General features: G+C 43.7%; 1 protein-coding gene across 5 annotated transcripts in view; it reads right to left on the bottom strand.

The window, feature by feature from the left end:
* The window catches only part of ASAP1 (ArfGAP with SH3 domain, ankyrin repeat and PH domain 1), a 348495-nt gene that overhangs the window by 143583 nt on the left and 184868 nt on the right, over window positions 1–20044 (bottom strand). For all 5 annotated transcript variants that reach the window (XM_032873522.1, XM_032873524.1, XM_032873526.1 and 2 more), the window contains one exon: window positions 7449–7521. In XM_032873522.1, coding sequence (XP_032729413.1) covers window positions 7449–7521 — 73 coding nt within the window. The remainder of the gene's footprint in view (window positions 1–7448; window positions 7522–20044) is intronic.

Raw genomic sequence — 20044 nt, 5'->3', positions numbered from 1 at the left:
AAAATTCCTCTTATTTTATCCCTTCACAATTTGAGGAGTAATATTCTCCTGGATAAGTATACTTCCTTTTAGAAAAAACTTCCTTCCTTGACCATTCTGAAGGAACTCATTATTTCAATTTGTTTTCACCTCCTAAGGAGTAATGATGGACCCACACGAATGCAAAATGCCTTACAGGCCCCAGTAATTTATTTAGACTTTGCTTAAATCACTACCACTACTAAAAGGTATTTACAATTTCAATCTAAAGCCTTCTACTTCAAGGGCTTAAAATTATTTCTTCAATAACAAGTTTACTTTAATTCAAAAAATTTTTCAAAAATCAGATCATAATCTACAAACTTGGAAAACAGCAAAAATATATAAGACTTCCTAAACACAGACCAGGTGCTTTTTGCATATACCTTTTGATATTTTATGCTTCCACATCTTTCTATTAAAATTCTAGGAACCTTTTTCTCCCCACTGAATACTACAGGACTAAAAATGCCATTACATGATACAATGGTAAGACACCAAACTTAATTTATCAATTTTGGTCACAATTCACTTCCTACTATACTTTTAAATTTGACAAAATGTTAACTAAAAGAGCTAAAATGAACTTACTTGGATACAAAACCATTCACTTTCCTACCACTGATGAATTTAGCACCTTACCTTGAAAATCTTAGATTTCGTCACACACTTTGGGCTATTTCTTAAAATAGATAAATTAATAAAATGAAAATCTGGGGCGAACATCACACATTAATTTTGCTTTAGAAAACACAAATGTTCTTCTAAAAGTACTCGCTCCATAATTCTAAACCAAAAGGGCGAAGGCAAAGGGAAACTGCTTTTTTCTGTAACGTGAAAAGTTATAGACTGTTTGTGACAATCGCGTGCTATTTTGGAAATAAGACTTCCATATCATATGCTTGCAATCAAATTACATACCACTGTCAGTTTTTTTTTTATTCACTAAAATTAAAGGATTTAAAGAGTCCCAACTTTCAGACTAACAATGTTATGTATTTCTAGGGGCACCATGTGTTACTAATAAGCTAAAATGTATTCCAAATAGATTTTGGCATGAATTTTAAGGAAGCCACTATTTAATAATAAAATCCACATTGGATTTGTGGAAAAAAAAATTATCATAGGAAAAGACCTAGTAGCAGGAATATTCTTGGTCTTTACTCCCAAGGAGAAGTTTATGTGGATGTAATAATATAACTGTTCAGAAAGATTAACAAATGCAACTCAACTAAATCATTGACAGAACAACAAATCTGGTGCACCCATGCATACTAGGAAATACATGCCTCTTTCATTTTTTACAAAGTATGGTTATGTTTCACTTTGCTTTTTCAACAGCACTGATAAGCAGTGAGCTCCTCTTTCTCTAGGGACTCACACTGACTTCCACTGAGCCTGGGATCTGCATGCACATGCCCATGTATGCAAGGGCAGAAATCTTATGAATCCCTTGTCTACGGCTTTGAGCCAGGGTCCTGTACAAAGCTCAAGGTGGCAAGTCATCAGGGCTGCAGGCAACTGAGGTATGACGGGCCGGCAGTCACTTCAGTCGTGGTTCACGGTCTCCTCTCAAAGAGGGTGGCTGGCTTCCTCCAGAAAAAGTGATGGAGGGCGGGGCACCTGGGTGGCTCAGTGGGTTAAGCCTCTGCCTTTGGCTCAGGTCATGATCTCAGGGTCCTGGGATCGAGCCCCGCATTGGGCTCTCTGCTCGGCGGGAGCCTGCTTCCCCCTCTCTCTCTGCCTGCTTCTCCACCTACTTGAGATCTCTGTCAAATAAATAAATAAAATCCTTAAATAGGCAATGTCCTTATTTAATTAAAAAAAAAAAGGTGATGGAGGGGTGGAGAGACCCAGGTGTAAGTGATCTCTTTTATGAACTGGTCTTGGAAATCTCATGGTATCACTTCCATCACATTCCGTTCATAAGAGGAAGGTAGTAAGTCTGGCAACATTTCATGAGGAGAGAATTAGGTTCTGTCTTTGGAAAGAAAAAAGTGTCAAAGACTGCAACATATTTTAAAATCTCTAGTGTTCAAGAAACTACTGGCTATTTTAAACATACATTAGGGAACAGAGAAGTGGGGGAGGGAAGGAAGGAGGGACACACACACTGAGGCAAACTTTCTAAATGACAATATACTTCACAGATTAGCAACATCAACACTTCAAAACACAGAAACAACACAGGAAGGCTGAATAGCTTGGGAAATTTTCCACTGATCCAAGCAGTTCATAGAATTCAGTTTTGTTTCTGAATGTCCTCATATGTGACACAGGGGCATAAGAGAAAGACAAATCCCTAAGCCATTTTCAAACTAAAGGGCTTCTGGGGAGATAACTTGTCTTTCTGATACATTTTTTTACTATTATACTGTGTTCCAATTCATACTGATAAAGCTTATGTGTAATCCTAATAAATACACTGTAAAAGCAAGACTCTTCACCTTCTCAACCATCTTTCAAATCATCTGGTAGGGAGCGCCTGGGTGGCTCGATGGGTTAAAAGTTTGCCTTTGGCTCAGGTCATGATTCTAGGGTCCTGGGATGGAGTCCCACCTCAGGTTCCTCGCTCAGAGGGGACTCTGTTTCTCTGCCCCCACTCATTTGTGTGCACTTACTTACTCACTCACTCTCAAATAAATACAATGTTCAAATCATCTGGTGGGGTAGGTGGTGGTGGTAGTAAGCTGGCTGGTCATCTCAAACTAGAAATACAGAAATCCTTCTTAGAACTTTAAAGTTTATCAGATGGGTTTCGTGTCACTTAAGCACTGTGAAAAAACAAGAAAATTATGAAAACACAGTGGGAAACAGATACCAGGGTTCAGCCTCCATGTGGCTTTTCTGGATGAGGCCAAAAGCCCTTGGACGGGAATAACCCAGATTCCACTGAGCATGTATCATGGAAAGATTGGTAATACCACTGATTTACTCATCTATTTTTTAAGAATTAAATGTCACAGTGCTGCCCACACAAACTATACTCATTGGTGACGGCGGAAACCCTATCAGGTCCCTGCAATCTGTGAGGTCTGAGTCCCCACCCACCTCACCACCGGCCCTTCCAAGCCATGGGCATGATAACCACTGTGGCCCCTCTCCAGCAACCACCGAAGTCATCCCAGGATTACACTGCTGGGAAGTTACATTGAACCAATTCACTCACAAGCAGTCACGATTAAACACTGAACAGCCATTCATGGAGAGCTTCTCAGGGACCTATCTAGCCGCCATATAGCTACGCACTGCACATCGGTTGAGCCCCCACTACAGGGCAGGTAGAAGACAGGTAGAGAGTATAAAGCTGTGGAGTCGAGCTCCACTACTGCTGCAGAAGTTCACCTGGCTTGTGAAGCTTCAGCCTCACCATCTATAAACTGGGGGAAATGGTGGACCTACCTCAGAGGTCTGCTCCGCTTAGCTTAGTACAGTCAACACCCAACGAACACCACGTCTTCTGAGAGGTGTTCCACTCAGCACCCTTTCACACTGTATCAGATCCCTCTTGGGAAGCTCTGCAGCATCTAAAGTATAAATCCCTTCTGGGGGGCCTCCTGGGTGTCTCAGTTGGTTAAGCAACTACCTTTGGCTCAGGTCATGATCTCTGGGATTGAGCCCTGTGTCAGGATCCTAACTCAGCAGGGAGCCTGCTTCTCCCTCTCCCTCTCCCTCTGCCTTCTACTCCGCCTGCTTGTGTTCTCTCCCTCTCTCTGTCAAATAAAAAACAAAACAAAACAAAACAAAAAACCAAAAACCTAACCTAAATCCTTTCTGGTTTGGTGATCTAACAGCCATCTCTCCCACTGAGTTGTAAAATTCATGAAGGCAGAGATTCTGTCTGATTTGTCTAATATACTCAACCCCCAGAACGGTATCATGTTAACAGATGCTCAATAAATACTTGTTGAATTAACAAACTATGGTGACAGATACATAAGATATAAATGTAAAAGACACAGTAACAGCCTTCATCAAATGGGTCATGGGCCAGTGCAGCAGTTCTCAGATTTAGCTGCATATCACCTGGGGAGTCATTTTATTATACTCCTAATACCTAGGTCTCACTCTAGAAGAACTCTTTGCAGGTGGGCCTGAGGGACCCCCTGTGTTCATGTTTTTAGTGTTCTTAGGTGATTCTATTGAAAAGTCAGGGTTGACACTTGCTGGCCTAAGGCCAGAGAGAATAGTCACCGGTTACAATACAAGGGGATATGTGTTCTTCTACGGCAGCAAAATGATTTCCTGTGATGACAGAAATGCCCTGCGTCTGTGCTGTCCCATGCCAGAGCAGCCAGTCACACGTGGCTACCGAGCACTCAAAATGTGAACACTGAGACTGGGGGACCTGGATTTTCCACCTGATTTGATTTTAATTAATATAAATTTAAAAAGCCGTTATGTGACTAGAAGCTACTCTATCAGACAGTAGAGACCTAAGGCAAAGCACACAGGAGAACCCTAACCCGGCTAGGGGTGGGAGTGGTCACTGCTCAGCCAGGTATGCACCCCATCCACCAGGCAAGAACAATCTCATAGAGGAAAAGGCAACCAAACCGCACCTGTTCCTTGAACTATCTTTCGCACATGCAGGGACAGCCTCTCTCTCCTGCCATGCCAGGACAGAGGTGACCAAGGAAGCCCTTTAAAGAACAAGATGAAGCACATCCCTACCAAGTAGAAGAGCCTTTGTGTAGGCAGCTGAATGACGTGATTGTGGCCACTGCGGGACACAGACAGGATGCGTCTTGAGCAGACTCTGAGGGGAGGGAAAGGAATTACGTGGAGCTACTAGCAGGATAAACAAGGCAGCCAGCCACTCACAGCTGCAAATGAGAGGTCTCTCTTCTGTGGCTCATAAGCTTAGAGCCTCAAGCCTAAACTGTAACATTATGGAGAACTGACACTCATTCCCAAGGCAGCTAATGGCTCATTAAGCTCTTTAGAAAACTGGGCTGGTCCAGTGCTATTTGCAGAAGACTGAATTAACACAGAGAAGAAACCCTTGCCACTGATCTAGCTGTCATTCTTTCCATGTGTGAAGCACCTGTCATGTGGCAGGAAGTCTGTTAAGTGGCCTTAAATGTTACCTCATTTATCCATATGATACTTTGCAAATTAGAGATTATTTTCTCATTTCATGGTAAGGCAATTTAAGATTCACAGAAGTTAAGTAATTTACTTAACTTTAACAAGCAGCAATGAAGTCAGTGATCTACATGAAGTTTCCTTTTCATAAAAGTCCTTTAGTCTATTAAATAGATATATTATTGTTTATTTTAAAAATCCCCATTGTTTTTGTTTTTTTAAAAATTAATTAATTAATTAATTTTAGAGAGAGATCACAAGTAGGCAGAGAGGCAGGCAGAGAGAGAGGGGGAAGCAGGCTCCCCACTGAGCAGAGCCCGATGCGGGGCTGGATCCCAGGACCCTGAGATCATGACCTGAGCCGAAGGCAGAGGCTTAACCCACTGAGCCACCCAGACGCCTGTTTTTTGTTTTTCCAAAACAGATCGGGATGATCACAATCAATGCTTCAATAAAGCCACTTGTACATGAATTTTATATATACTTTCCCTGATGCACAGTATAACTGCAACCACATAAAAAGGTACATCAATCTTAAGTGTAGCATTTGATGAATTATCAAAAAACAGACTAAACTATGTAATCATCCCCAAATCAAGAGACAGAACAGTATCAGCACCTCAGAATCTTCCCCTCTTGCCACCTCCTAGTTTTATGCTCCACTCACCTCTCTCCAAATTGCAAATATCTAGAAAGGGACTACCATACTTTGGGAGTAAATTAAAATGAAGCTAAGGGAGAAGTTATATAATTTAGGCCAAGACTTAAAACATTCGAAATATTTAAACATTTAAAACATCACTACATAAGTAGGCAATCAACTAATTATCCATCTTAATTAGAAGTTAGTGTGTTCTTGGATATAAAGAAATGAGAGAGGTATCAAGAACCCATGATACAGAATGGGTTGCCAATTAGGCCCAAGGGCTTTGAAGAAGACAAGAGACAATTAGGTTTCCAGCTTATTGAGACTACTGATTCCCAGCTCTGATAAGGAGGAGAAATCCATAAAGTATCTGAAGCTCAATCTTTTTTTTTTCTTTTTTAAAATATTTTATTTATTTGACAGAGATCACAAGTAGGCAGAGAAGCAGGCAGAGAGAGAGGAGGAAGCAGGCTCCCCGCCGAGCAGAGAGCCCGATGCGGGGCTCGATCCCAGGACCCTGAGATCATGACCTGAGCCGAAGGCAGAGGCTGTAACCCACTGAGCCACCCAGGCGCCCCTTGATCTTTTTCCAATGTTCCTTTCAACTCCAAAATTTTATGACAATTACGAGTATGAATATAAATAAAATATAAAATTTATATAAAATATGAATGTATGGCATTTACTGAACTCCCCTGAGGTGATAGGCTCTTTACAGATACTAGTTCATTAACTCCCCTCAGCAACAGTAATACCATAATCTGTGCTATACAGAGAGGATGGAGGTTCAAAAAAGTGAAGTAACCAGCTTAAGATCACATTGCTCCTGAGGGGCAGGGTGAGGGTACAAACCCACACAGGTCCAACTTCAAAGCCTGTGCCCTTTCCGTAGGACTCCTGCTGCCATCCCCTCCGGGGTTGGTCAGGCTACAGACTGCCACTTTCTCAGACCTTATCTCTGGGTAAGTGAGCTTGTAGGGCGTGCAGCAAGGATAACAAAAGATGTGAGTCAGAGACCTTGAAACTCATTTTACATTTCCAAGCCTCTCTTCTCCTTCCCTGGGGCAACAGAACCTACCGTTTCTTGTGGTTAGCCATTATTTATCTTAACTAGGTTTACTTCTTCTTATCCCCAGAAAACACACTTTTGTTGCCAAGAAGACAACCATCACCTGATCCCGCTAAAACATTCAGTGACACAGGTTACCAGGAACGCCCTCAGCCACAAGAATAAACTCTGGTTGGCAAGTCCCTCCAGGTCTCAGATCAACCTCACCCTTTCTCCTTCTCTCTCATTCCCATGCCCAGCACCAATATTAATTTCCAAATGTGTACAGGTAACACGGCAGAGAGAAAGATCCTTCTGTGCCTTACCCAGGCCACTGAGTTACACACAGACCAACTACACAGGAGATGCTGTGCATCTCCTACGTCACTTGTGACAAAATTCCCTGTAGCCCTGCTAAGTTTTTAAATGTATACTAAAGCCCACTGCAACTCCAGTTCTGATTTACTTTGGAAACAGTAATCTGTGTAGACTGAGATGAAATGGAGGAAAAAGAGAAAAGCTGAATTTCTTTGACCTACTTATTTTTCCTTTTGTACCAAGTCTACTATAAACATAGCATCTTACAGATAACCGAGAAAACAGGAGACGTTATATATAATTCATGCTGTCTGCTTGGTAAGTACTTACCTTGACCGGAATTATATATTGCTTTTACAGACTTCTTCACTTTCTGCAAGGCTGTTCTATCTTGGTCTAGAGCCTAAAAGACAAAAACAGTGGGGAACAGATGTTGGAAAATTTGGCAAATTAAAATTCATTCGTAATGGCATTTATTTTATTGAATTACCATAGTGGTAGCAAGCGGACATATTTATGAACAGCGAACCATTTCCGAGACTGGAAGTGCCCAGTATCTGAGGAGTCATGTTTGGGGATAAATGCAGAGTCGTCCCACAAAGCTCAGTGTTGGGTGAAGCTGACTACATGGTGGTCAGTCAGTTATCACCCCAAGCTCTGCACGGGAAAGCAAATACCAGACACTTAAGATAGGGTAAGACTTGCTTCTCTCACTGGGCGAGGGTGGCACCTCGGAAAGGACATAGGCAAAGTCGTGAATGTCACATGTTCAGGAGAACCCTTCTTGTCACCTGATGGTAATTTCAGCCCGAAAGAAAACATTTAAAAGCATGTAGTAGAACATTTAAAAGCATGCTGAAGATTCTTTTCAGCATTAAAAAGAAAATTAGGACATAAGGCCCGGTGTATTTTAAAATTCTGTTTGCTGAAAAAGGACAGCACGGAAAATGCTACCGTGATGCTGGTCGTGCTTTTAAATAATTTCTTAGGTGGAGAATAAACATAATCGACATCAATCTACTTGCGCTGCAAGTTGGGGGAGGACCGAGGGGGCCGTCACCGCTAATTCTTCATCCAGGGGCTGGTGTACAACTGTGCTCTGTTCATGAAGACTGGGCACCTCGGATATGTACTCTTCTCAGAAGGTGCATTTCAATTCAAAATCAAATTTAAAAAGGGTTGTATTCAATACAGATCTACATAGGCACGCTGACCTAACTTCTTAAAGTAACTTCAAACCCCTCTCTGCTTCCCGGAGGGTCAAGGATCCAGAGACTGGGAACCCCTGGATGGGGTGTCAAGATTTGGGAGTGAGCAGTAACAGCAGTAATAAGGAACTTATCGACATAAAATTTAAGACCATTCATTGTACACCCACATCCGTGACATCATCTATACCTCAGAACTTCAGAGGAGACAACTGAAGGCCACTGAGGGTAAGTCCTAGCCCTGAAGGTCGCATGCAGAGACCAAAGGGTAAATGTGTTGGGAGGAGGCAATGGTCACTCCCTTGTCCTGCAAGATGGTCCTTCCTGCCACTCTAAACCCGTGGCTCAACGGGCTGCTTGCCTTTTCCCCCTGTGGACGCTGCTGGCTGGCAGGGCAGGTACTGACCTATGCTGGGCTCAGGCTCCTCACAGGTTTTCTGGCATTGGGAACAGGGACCACAAGGTGCAGATCCTTTCTGGGTAGGGTGGCCTGGGGCCCGCCACAGGTTCTATCTCCAGCTGTGTATAACAACCTGGCCGGTAAGAATGACAGCCCACACACACAGCACCAGACACAAGCAGTGGCATCGGAGTCCTGCTCTCCAGCTGCACGCAAGGCCCAGGTTCCTGCTAACCTTCCTGCAGACTGAGAACATCTGACAGTACGTTCCTCTTGCCCCAAGCTGGCTGAAGTGGGGATTCTATCACTGGCGACACCAGTCCTGAATAACACGAGAACAAAGGCTTTCGGAGCACCGGCTACATCAGGCATAAGCCTCCTAGAGCAGATGTGCCAAGCAGGGGAGATACGTATGCTTTCAGTGTCTTCTCTCTTTGCACAGCTTCTTTATGAAAACTCCATAAAGCAGCAGCTAGGGAGATGTGAGAGACGGTCCATGAATATTTGTAGAGAGGGAGGAAGGGAGGTAAGGAAAGATTAGTTAAGGTGTCCAAATCAGAGAGCCTGAAGGGGGTAAGGTCACATCTCAGATGAACGTCTATCGGATCTCAAATCTAACGGGATGCTGAGGTCAAACTGGGTTTTTGGACGGCAAGAGTGACGCGGTCTCCACTGTTCCTGCTGCTTACATGCCACCTCCACACACTTGTCACAGCCACGTCCCACCTGCACTTCTATTTAAAAATTTCCTTTAAACCCATTCACAGCTTCTATATTGTCCACAACTGTTCTAAGTGGAAGACCAAGATCCTTACCATAAACAGAAGAAACCCTAAAATCACTGCGTATCTCTCACTATATAAAATGGTCCTCTGGTTACTGCCTGTGACTGTCTCATAGAACACCTGGCACCGCCCACCACACTGGAGGAAATAGTGTCTCCAGAGGCAGCTTCACGGGAGACAGGATTTGAGTTACTTCAAAGAGTTGAGATCTGTACTTTAGAGAAAAGAGGGAAGAGAACAACATTTTAATAAATGGTAGTATCGCACGAAGGGGGCTGAGGTTTACACAGACCGCCTCATGTGATTCTCACAAAAACGCTGTGACAGAAGTACTGTTATTAAATTCATCGTATAGATGAGGCAAACAGAGGTTTAGAAAGTTCAACTTGGGGCGCCTGGGTGGCTCAGTGGGTTAAGCCTCTGCCTTCAGCTCAGTCACGATCTCAGGGTCCTGGGATCGAGTCCTGCATCGGGCTCTATGCTCGGCAGGGAGCCTGCTTCCTCCTCTCTACCTCTGCCTGCCTCTCTGCCTACTTCTGATCTCTCTCTGTCAAATAAGTTAAAAATTAAAAAAAAATTATTAAAAAAGAAAAAGAAAAAAAGGAAGTTCAATTTGGCCAGGACTGCAGAGCAGGACTCTGAACGCAGGTCCTTGACCTCCTCACTGGTACCCAGTTCTGCATTCCGCCAAGTCTGTGATGAACTGGATCTAAACATAAAGCCCCATCTTAATGGGGGTGTTTTCAGAGACAAATCCGAGATGAGAAATTAAAAGCCATTTAGGGTGTTAGGAGCATTCAACGGAAAGAAAGTAATGCTTAAAATAAAGTGCAAATAAGCATTCCTTTAAGAGACTGAATTTAATGGGTTTCTCTTTTGATAAACTGCTTTTGTGGGAAGGACATTTAAAAAACAATCCCAATAATAGCTCCCATTTATTATTTTTATATCCATATTCTTGCCTTTTTTTTTTTTTTTCCTGACAAAACCCCCAGGCTTTTGAGAAGTAAAACAGCTTGCTTGCCAAGTGACACAAATCCAGGAAGAGAAGAGCCAGCCTCTGCTTTTTCGACCACACCGCTGACCACGGTAGCAGGAATGCGTGCCCGTGATCCCCCTGGAGCTTACCAATGCTTCACTATTTTTGACAAAGGAAAAAAAAAAGACCTGCTTCTGGAAGAAAATAACCTATCCATTCAGCTTCGGGGAATGATGACCACATAAAGATGGATCCACTCAAACAGAAATTAATGAGTGGGCTTTAATGTCCTGCATAGTTAAGAGAGTTAATGGGTCCAAATGAGCAAAGGGATATGGAAGACTCTAGGCATAACATTTTATGAGACCAGCTATCTGCTTCCCAACCCCTTTTTTTCCCCACTGGGGAAAAGTCTCAGAATTTATGTTGAATTTTTACCTACTCACCTATAAATTAACACAGTGTAAAGTTCACATACATACTTTGAAAGGTTATTAATAACATCTGTGTTTGACAGTTAGAGTCACAGTTAGGTATGGGTAACACTTCTCTTTTTCCACTCTAGCGTTTGGCCACTGGCACAAAGGAGCCAAGTGAAATGCCCTTTGACAGGCCCCAGTTGAAGAGAAGCGGGGGTCACCGTCGCTCAGTCAGACGGGGGTCCCCTCCAGAATAACCCACGTCTAAATGTGCTACAAACTGCCAGGCAAGCAACACCTGCAGTGACAGCCTTTCAAATGTCCTACGCATAAAATTACGTAAAGGCTAAGAGAAAAGAGGCAGGTAACACAGGCGATGAAAGTATTGTATTTCCCAATGTTAATATATGGACCTGCATTTCTAAGTATGCATCTGAAGTTGAACTCAACTCAAAGAGCGCATGTGTGTGTAATGGGGGGATGAACTAACAAATAAATGCATCCAGGAGAACATGCTGATCTCTAATAACAGAAGAGTACTTCCCCTATCCCCAATTCCACAAGACAGCAACTTTGCATTCTCTACATTACTAACGAGCAGGGGCTTTAGCGTAGAGAAGCACTTCCCACCTGGAACTGGAGATGGAGAATCTTCACTGTTACTTCACAGTCCTAACAAGTCAGGTCATGTGAATGGGCACAGAAGGCACAGGCTGTTGCCACGCTGAGAGAGACCGAGAGGAGCCATGCCAACAGGGGCCTTACAGGAGAGGCCACCAGAGGGACTCAGAAACGTTACACAAATCGGACATAAGGAAGCAGAATGCCCGAAGAGTCTGAGGCCACTCAAGGTAGGGCATGGAACCTTTTGTACCCCTCCAGGACAGGTGACATCCCTCGGTCACAGAAGAGCACAATGTTCTCAGAGATGCACAGGGATCCAAGCCCTGCTTGGGGCCAGCTCAGGATATCTGCACTAGCAGATCCCTTCTTCCCATGTACTTCTTACACGGCCTCAGACTAAACGCCCCTTCCTCCGAAGACCTTTCCACCGTCAACCTGTAGCAGCGCACGGCCTCAGCCCGCATGGTTATACTCTCTGCTGCACATCACGCTGACTCTTCCATGATGCCACCGCATCCCAAAATGATCCCGTTTATGACTCATTTATTTTTACTGTATTTATTTCGCTGCACAAAAGCTCTCCAAAGGTAGGGGCCCGTGTAACGTGTTCATGGCTAAATTCCCATTCCCAGTGCCCAGCAGATGGTAGATGCTCAAAAATACTTATGAAACCACTAATGCCCGAATAAATACCCTCAGGTATTCTCAGGTCCACAAAACAGAGAAGTAAGCAACACAAGACTCGCCTTGAAACTGGCTGAACAAAGTAAGGTCCTGGATGCAGAGAATGTGGCCCTCTGTAATCCTTCCCCTAACGGTTCTGAAGAGCCCAAGTCTAAGCGGCTGTGTACATGCCAGGTCTGAGCAGTCCCACCGGTGTGAGAGAGAAGACCGTACTGTACTGAAAGTAATGCTTTAACCGGAGAGACAGAACTTACACATTCCAGGTTAATTTTCCACCTTAAAATATTCTGGCAACTTTCTTAAAGAACATTTTACTGAAATACGACATACTTACGTTAAATGAGCAACAGGAGTCCTATTGTTATTCAGTAAGATTTTCTATTTCGGAATTACTTCCTACGTCTGTGGCACCTTCTCTTCAATACACTCAAGTGGGAAAACTATATTTATCTTGGGTAAATGTGATTTTTGAAAATAAGCGTTAGTCTTTGGACCTATATCTTATGCATATATTTAGAAAGGAAACAGTGGCTGTCAATAAACCAGAGATGTTCGGAGGTAGACAGCCATCACACCCACCCTCCAGGGAAGCTGAGAGTGGAATGTATTAATGTGCACCTGGAAGCGGCCAGCACAAAGACTTGAACTGAGCACGTGCTCAAGAACGGCTAGCATCAGCCCCATCCCCCGAAGGTGCTTCTGAGACAGAAATTCCTGAAATATACAGAGTGACAGCAAAACATCTTTGAAACAAGTACTCCTACTAGCGGAGTGATTTCTTCAATGAAAAAAACCTTTTATTTACTTGGAAAAAAGTTGGGGAGGGAATGTTCCCATTTTACCACTTTTCAGTCGCGTTCAGAGAGGTAATTTGTCTTCTAATACCCAAGAAGCAAATGTTCTCCTTTTGTGTGCTTCCTGTAACAGGGAAAGCAAGGGAAGGCTACTTTGGCCTAATTTTGGTTCATACCTGACTGCTTCAGCCTTCAGCTTACCGGGTGATCATGCTACCCTCAGGGAGGAGGGAGGACTGGGGAGCAAAGTGCTCCGGCTACCGGAGAGGCTGGATGCCTAATCAGCACCAGCATGAGGCCTCTGAGGATGAAACAGAGACAGAAGCTCTCGCGCAGGCTCACCGCCAATACAATACATTCATTATTTATCTGCTGTAAGGCCTCCCACATTAGGGTGCATAAGTGTGTAAGGGTAATGTGAGTCAGGAGTAAGCCCAGAAAGTAATTCAGTGTCATAATGCAGAGCACTGTGAATAGAGGCGCCAGAAGAGAACGACAATGGAAAATAACCGTTAGCTCCAAAAAGAAGACGGACCGGGCAAACCATGCAAGGATTTGCTCTGAAGATCATCCAACTTGGGTTTTTACAGCGACACGTACTTGCTCATCCAGTGACCGCCTGGCCCATACTGAACAATATTCTGAGCCACGCACCGGTCAAGTGTGCCCGCTGAATACCACATCTGTCTCTGCTTCCCTGGCCTCATGCCCCCTCCCTCACTTCCACCTGCCACAGCAAAGCAACAATGACAGAGTGTGTGCTCGTATATATGGGGAGCCTAGCGCTGCTTTTAGTAAGACTGATAAAAGAAGTTATTCAAAACTATGAATCCTTGCTACCCTGGTTATCCACATCTTGTATCATTTCACTCTTTACCTTGGATTTTCAATGTTTAGGTACCTGTGTCTCTTCCCCTACTCAACCAACTAAAAGCACTGTAAGGATAATACTGATATATTTGTTTCTTTCTGTACATAAGATGCTTGGTTAGAATTTCCTGAATTGAATGAAAGATACAAAGACAGACAGACAGACACACAAACACACACACACACCCACACACACACACACGAGGAAGGATGAGTGAAGTCCCTGTTCTTATAATAAAATCCAGGACCCTGCAAGGCCTTATGTGACCCAGCCCCGCTGCCCTCAGACTTCTGTTCCCACAAGCTCTACTACTCATGTCTAGGCCACACCTGCGACCATACGGAACCCACCAAGCTTGTTCCCACCTCAGAGCTTTGGCAACTACTAAAATTGTGCCACACAAGCTCCTCCCCAGATCTGAAGGGGCCTGGCCTGTTCCTTCTCTCTCTCTCATTTTTCTTTCAGTGTCCACCTCAAATGCTAGTAGCACAGCTCCACTTAACTGGAGGCTGAATGTACAAGGGACTGAGAGTCCCCCCCGTGTGACAGCCACACCACAGATTCAACGAGGAAGCAACAGCACACAGCATCTGCAAACGGGGACGGTGGCGGCAGCATAGACGAAAGGAAGAGGTAAAGATGTTAGCCTTTGTTAGTTTCAAGATTAATATGAGTTGAATGAGGCTACTAAGCAAGGGGAAATGATCAACTTAAAATAAAATTCGATTTGCATAACTTAGCCAAGAAATGGAAAGTTGACATGTCATCCACAAAAAGAGGTTTTAACCTGTTCATCGGTATTGTTTAAGGTTATAAAGGGTGTCCTTAAGATTCAGAGCCTCTGATATTCATACAGATTTCAATCAGAAACACTAATGTCCTCTACTGCTTCAATGGCTGAAGGGTGGCACGGGGTGGGCTTTGGCCCACAGATGTTAAAGATCCCTATGCTGTCAATGACTAAGGATTTGGCCCCACTTGGTAAGTTATTTCACAGCTCAGGTCTGCAGCAAACACTCAATGTTGGCAATATTCACTGACTGATTCTAAGGATCTATTCCCTGCAGGGAAAAACCACTGACCTATCAACTTTCCAATCCAAAGAGAAGTTAAACCTGTAACTCACAGAAGTCCACTTTCCGGGGTGTGCACAGATTACCGTTAGATGTGTAAACATCTTTAGGGCAGGGGCTATGCCAGGCCCAGTGGAGGAGCTCAAGAAATATCAATCACAGGAATCTGCCTCTATATTAAAAGCATCCAGAATTAAATATGTATAGAAAAGACCAATACTCACAAAATGCTATATATTTCTCATGAGCTTTTTATTTTAAAAACCTAAGTGTCTATTCCAATCACTCGAAGGAGGTACCATCTTAACGAATGTAAATACAGCAGCGTCACTTTTTGCTTGGCTGATGCATAAAGAAATACTCATTTTCTAACCTCCCCAGGGCGCATCCTGTTTTGCAAAAGTCAGTCACGTCTATGAAGTATTGATGAAATCATTATATTTTCTTTGTGAAGGCCAAGGACTTTGATGAAAACCACCAAGTCTGCAAAGGCAACCTTACCGGAGTCCACTATGCAATGCAGACGGAGGAAGCTGAGCAGGCAGAAGAGCCTGCCTCCAGGCCCCCCTCCTCCTACAGATGGGACAAGCTGACCCAGAGATGGAAACTGTCCTCCGAGAAAAGGGAGGGCCTGGTCATTTTCATATTCAGTACTCTCGTTCGGTAAACCACTCTGCCTCCTGCACTGATGTGAGGATCCAGCCATGTGAACAAAGAAAGGGGAACAGATCTCCTTCAATATCCTTAGGGTTAGACCAGTTGTCTTAAAGAAGTACAGCCATCACATCATTTCACGATGAGATCCTAACCCATCTCCAAGGGTAAGCCAAATCTTGCTTTTCTTCATGAAGCTCCTTCTCTGCCCCTAACACTGAGAGTCCTTGCTGGTCCCACACCACCTGGCACTAGTTACCGTCCGGTAACTACCACCTACCTACCAATTGTCAACAGGTCTAGGTGTTTATCAGTGGTCATGGAGCCAGATGCCATCCCAAGGAGAAGTATGACAGGATGGCTACAAGCCCAAGCGCAGAGGCCAGGGAGACCCCACATTCTACACAAAATGTTTCCTTCTTCTCTTCCGTTCCCTCCCTGTCCTCAGATTCTTGTATTTGCTCATTCCTGCCTCTGCTGTCCCCCTTATTAACAACAATGATGACAAAATATCATGACCATGTTTTCTACACAGTATCTTATTTAATCCTCACAGGACTCTCCAAGGGGGCTTCTATTACCCACACCTTACTGATAAGGAGACTGAAGCTGAGAATGGTCTTAGACCCCGCAGCTGGTCAGAGACAGAGCCAAGACTCAAAACCAGGTCTTCTGGACCTTAATGCCTGTACTCAAGTGTTGTGCACTCCAACCTTCCAATGTGACACACTGAGGTCTACAGGATGGAGGAAGCTTTAAAAAAAATCAGTCGGCGGAGGGGCGCCTAGCTGGCTCAGTTGGTGAAGCACACAGCTCTTGATCTTGGGGTTGTGGATTAAAGCCCCACTCTAGGTATAGAGATTACTTAAAAATAATAAAAAGTCCTTAAAAAAAAATCAGCCAGGGACTCAGTAATCAAGCCTCTAAGCAACTTCAAAATCCTTTTCCTTCCCATTCTAGGAGTTCTCTGTGAAGGAGCCAAAGAGGAACTGACTAGCAGTGCTTTGCGGGAAAACCCAAGCAGCTCTTTCAGGAAGGGACAGGACAAAAAGCAAAGTGGGAAGAAGGCAACCTGCAGCAGGCTGGGGTTGTGCCACCCCAGCAGGTCAGGCGTGAACTGCCCATCGACCATTTCATGTCGGTCCACCTGCTACATACGGTGCTTGGCATTGTAGGTGTTAGTCAAAACCACACAGTGGCTTTCCACTGAACCTCGGGTGTAGCCCAGAAATGGCAGCCTCTACGGACTTCATTAACTAGGACCTACACACTTGACACCGGGCATCATTTTCCTGAAAACCGATAGTTGGTGTGTGTACCACACACAGGATTCATGTTAATATGGACATGCACAGGCTTGTGAAAGCTTCCAGGCGCACTTAAAGATATCAGGGACTTATTGAAAGACACCAGTGAGAGTGACTGGTAGAAAAATCTTCTGAAAAAAATTTGGTTGACTTATCTATCCTTGGGGTCAGGAAAGAAAACAAGTATCTGAGGGATAGCTTCCCTACCTGGTATTTTTAATCCAGCTCTGGCCCACAGAAAGTTCACTAGGGTATGCAGGCCATGCTGAGGAATGTGAGGGGGATGAACAGGAACCCCTACAAACTATGTCCACCTACCCACAACTACCTGCCCCTCCTACATGCCAAGGACCATCTAGATAAAGGGATAGCTGGCAAAAACGAGACCCTTCTCTTCTTTAAAGTGGATGACAGAAAAGAATTGAGTGTACAGCAACACTTCTGAAGAGATATGCTTGGTGTTTAGAAGCCCCAGTGAGACCAGGTGGCCAAAACCACACAGAGGATAAGGATTTGGGCAGCATTCAGACCATGTAGGAAGGAAAAGCCGAGGCATGGAGTTTGGTTTTTCTTCTGAAAGCAACAGTTAGTTAAAGACAGAGTCCCTGGGGTTTTAGAACAAGGTGACTAGTCCTGCCCTTCAGAAAAATGACTCTGGCTGTTGTACTGGGAAGGGAAGGTAAAGAAGCAAGGTCGGAAAGGGAAGAGCCAACAGGCTGGGTATTTCACTAACGTAAATTCTCTTAAGTCCTTCTGTTGTGGCTCAATTCACTTCCTCCTCTAGGACCACACCCCAAACTTAAGGCTTCCTCCAGAAATACTTATTCCTTCCTGTTTCGCACCTGCTCAGCACCTCAAGATGCTAGACTCTAGGTCGCATCCCTCCCACCTAATCCTTTATATCCAGCAAGCTGGGGAATCCCACCAGTTCCACCAGGGCAGCAGTTCTTGAACCCATCCCCAAGGCTCCTTCCTTACAGCTGGATGTGGTCATGCCCTAGCGAGATCCCCTTAACGGTCTCTGAATGACCCCACCCTCACCCACCACCCGGATTCCAGAGCAGCCTTTCTAAAATACAAATGTGATGGCGTCACTCTCGCCTTAGAACCTAGAATAAAGCACAAACCTGCGCACAGTGCCTTTTCGCACCTTAGACCATACTACAGCCTCGGACTCCCTTTGTCTTCAGCTCACTTTATAATTCCTAGCCCTTCAAATTAACGGTGCTCCAATTTTGGGTCTCTATTCCAATTCCAGTGATGCCAGTTCTCTCCTTTCTCAACAATACTCTAGAGGTCTTTCGTCTTCTTAACAATCTCGCATACTCACACTCAACCTTACGATTGGGTTTTACCGCCTCTTCTGTGAACCCCTACCCCTTTCCTGCTGAGACACTTTCTTCAGCCCCTAGTGCTATGAAAGCACTTATCATAAGGACTTTTTTCTTACACTTCTATCACCAACAAATGGTAGCTGTTAAACTTTTAAGATACTACACATGTATTTATTTTCATTCCCCCACTGTAGGCCAGCTTCCTGACCCCATCCCAGGGCTGCATGTACTCAGGAGACCTCAATGTTCATAGTGGGCAGAGAAAATCCCCTGCAGGACCCTGGGAACCAGACATCTAACTCGGACTCTGCTCATCAGACCTCTCAGGCTCGCAGCTTCCGGATGAATAAATCTAGAAAAATGGTCCACACACCTCTCTTCTGGCTCTGACTGTCTGAAAGTCAAACATTTTCAAGTCCTAGAGCCATTACTATTCAGCTCTCTTAGCTTGTTAGATTTTAAGTGAAAGATGGCTTAATTTTTTAAAAAGTAACAACTGCATCAACAGTGAATGGTTTCAGGAAGGGACCACAGAGTTAAGATTTCTATGTGATTAAAAGATAAACCACAGTTTTGGTGTCAGATTCTAATTCCAGCCATTTTTGTTCTTTGGGTAGCCCCTGTCCTCTAAGAAATGTTTTGAAAAGGACATATTGAATTTGGTATTCAAAGACTCTACCAATTACATAAAACCAGCATTACTATGCCTTTTAAAGATTTAAGTCAGAACAAGTGTCCAGGGCCAAAAAACTAGTAAATGGCAAAACCGGGCTTTTCACTCTGTGAAGTCTAACTCTAAATTTGATCTGTGTTCTTTCTGCCAAATCTGACTGTCTAATTTAATGACATGTTTGATTCCCCCTCCTATCATGCCCAGGTATGCCGCATGCTAGGTTTTCTATAGACTCATGTGCCCAGCTTCTGAAGACAATTTCAAGGGAATACAAGCCATAAGCTATCTCTTGTGTATTTTCCAGACAAACCTCAGAGCTGTGGACTGCAGATCTGATCACTGTTAGTAATGTGTTTTACAAAGACCTAATTTGACAGAAGAGATCCAGAAATGCCAGTTACACATTTGCATGAAGATGATTATTAAAAACGAATGGCTGTTTTTCACAAAAAAACTGATCAGGTTGAAAACAACAAAGTGAATTAAAGCAGAATTTCCCACACTGTGATCTGTAGAAAACTGTTTGTTGAGAGATAGTAGAAGGTATTCTTGGGGAAAAAGAATTTGCGACAACTTTGGAAAATACTATGTGTTAGCTGTACTTCTTTTTTGGAGATAACCAATGCACAACAGAATATCAAAGACTGGAATATTTTAAAGACATTGCTTTTTTAACTTTACAACCCTGCAATTCTCAATTAAAATAATTAAAATCAGAATACCTTTTTTTTTTTTTTTTTTTTTTTTTGGCTGCACACCTAATCAGCAATGTTGTTGGGACATCAATATAGGAAACTCTATTTAAAAAAAAATCTAACAAAGTTTGGGGCGCTCGGTGGGGGGCCAGTTGGTTAAGTGTCTGACTCTTGACTTCAGCTCAGGTCATGATCTCAGGGTCATGAGATAGAGCCCCACACTGGAGTCTACCCTGGGCCTAGAGCCGATTAAGAGGTGCTCTCTCAAAAAAAATCTAACAAAATTAAATCTCAAAAAATATACTATGTGTATCGGTTAAGGAGGCCTGATGATAAAGAGGCCAATGCAGACAACAGATACTATTAGAAGAAGACAAATGACTACAACAAATTTTTAACAAAACTAAGATGAACTAAGAGGGAAAA

This window comes from Lontra canadensis, unplaced genomic scaffold (genome assembly GCF_010015895.1).
Source record: "Lontra canadensis isolate GAN:19392208 unplaced genomic scaffold, GSC_riverotter_1.0 scaffold49, whole genome shotgun sequence".
Taxonomy (NCBI): domain Eukaryota; kingdom Metazoa; phylum Chordata; class Mammalia; order Carnivora; family Mustelidae; genus Lontra; species Lontra canadensis.
The sequence above is the reverse complement of the archived record's forward strand: the minus strand, read 5'-3'. Positions and strand labels throughout refer to the sequence as shown.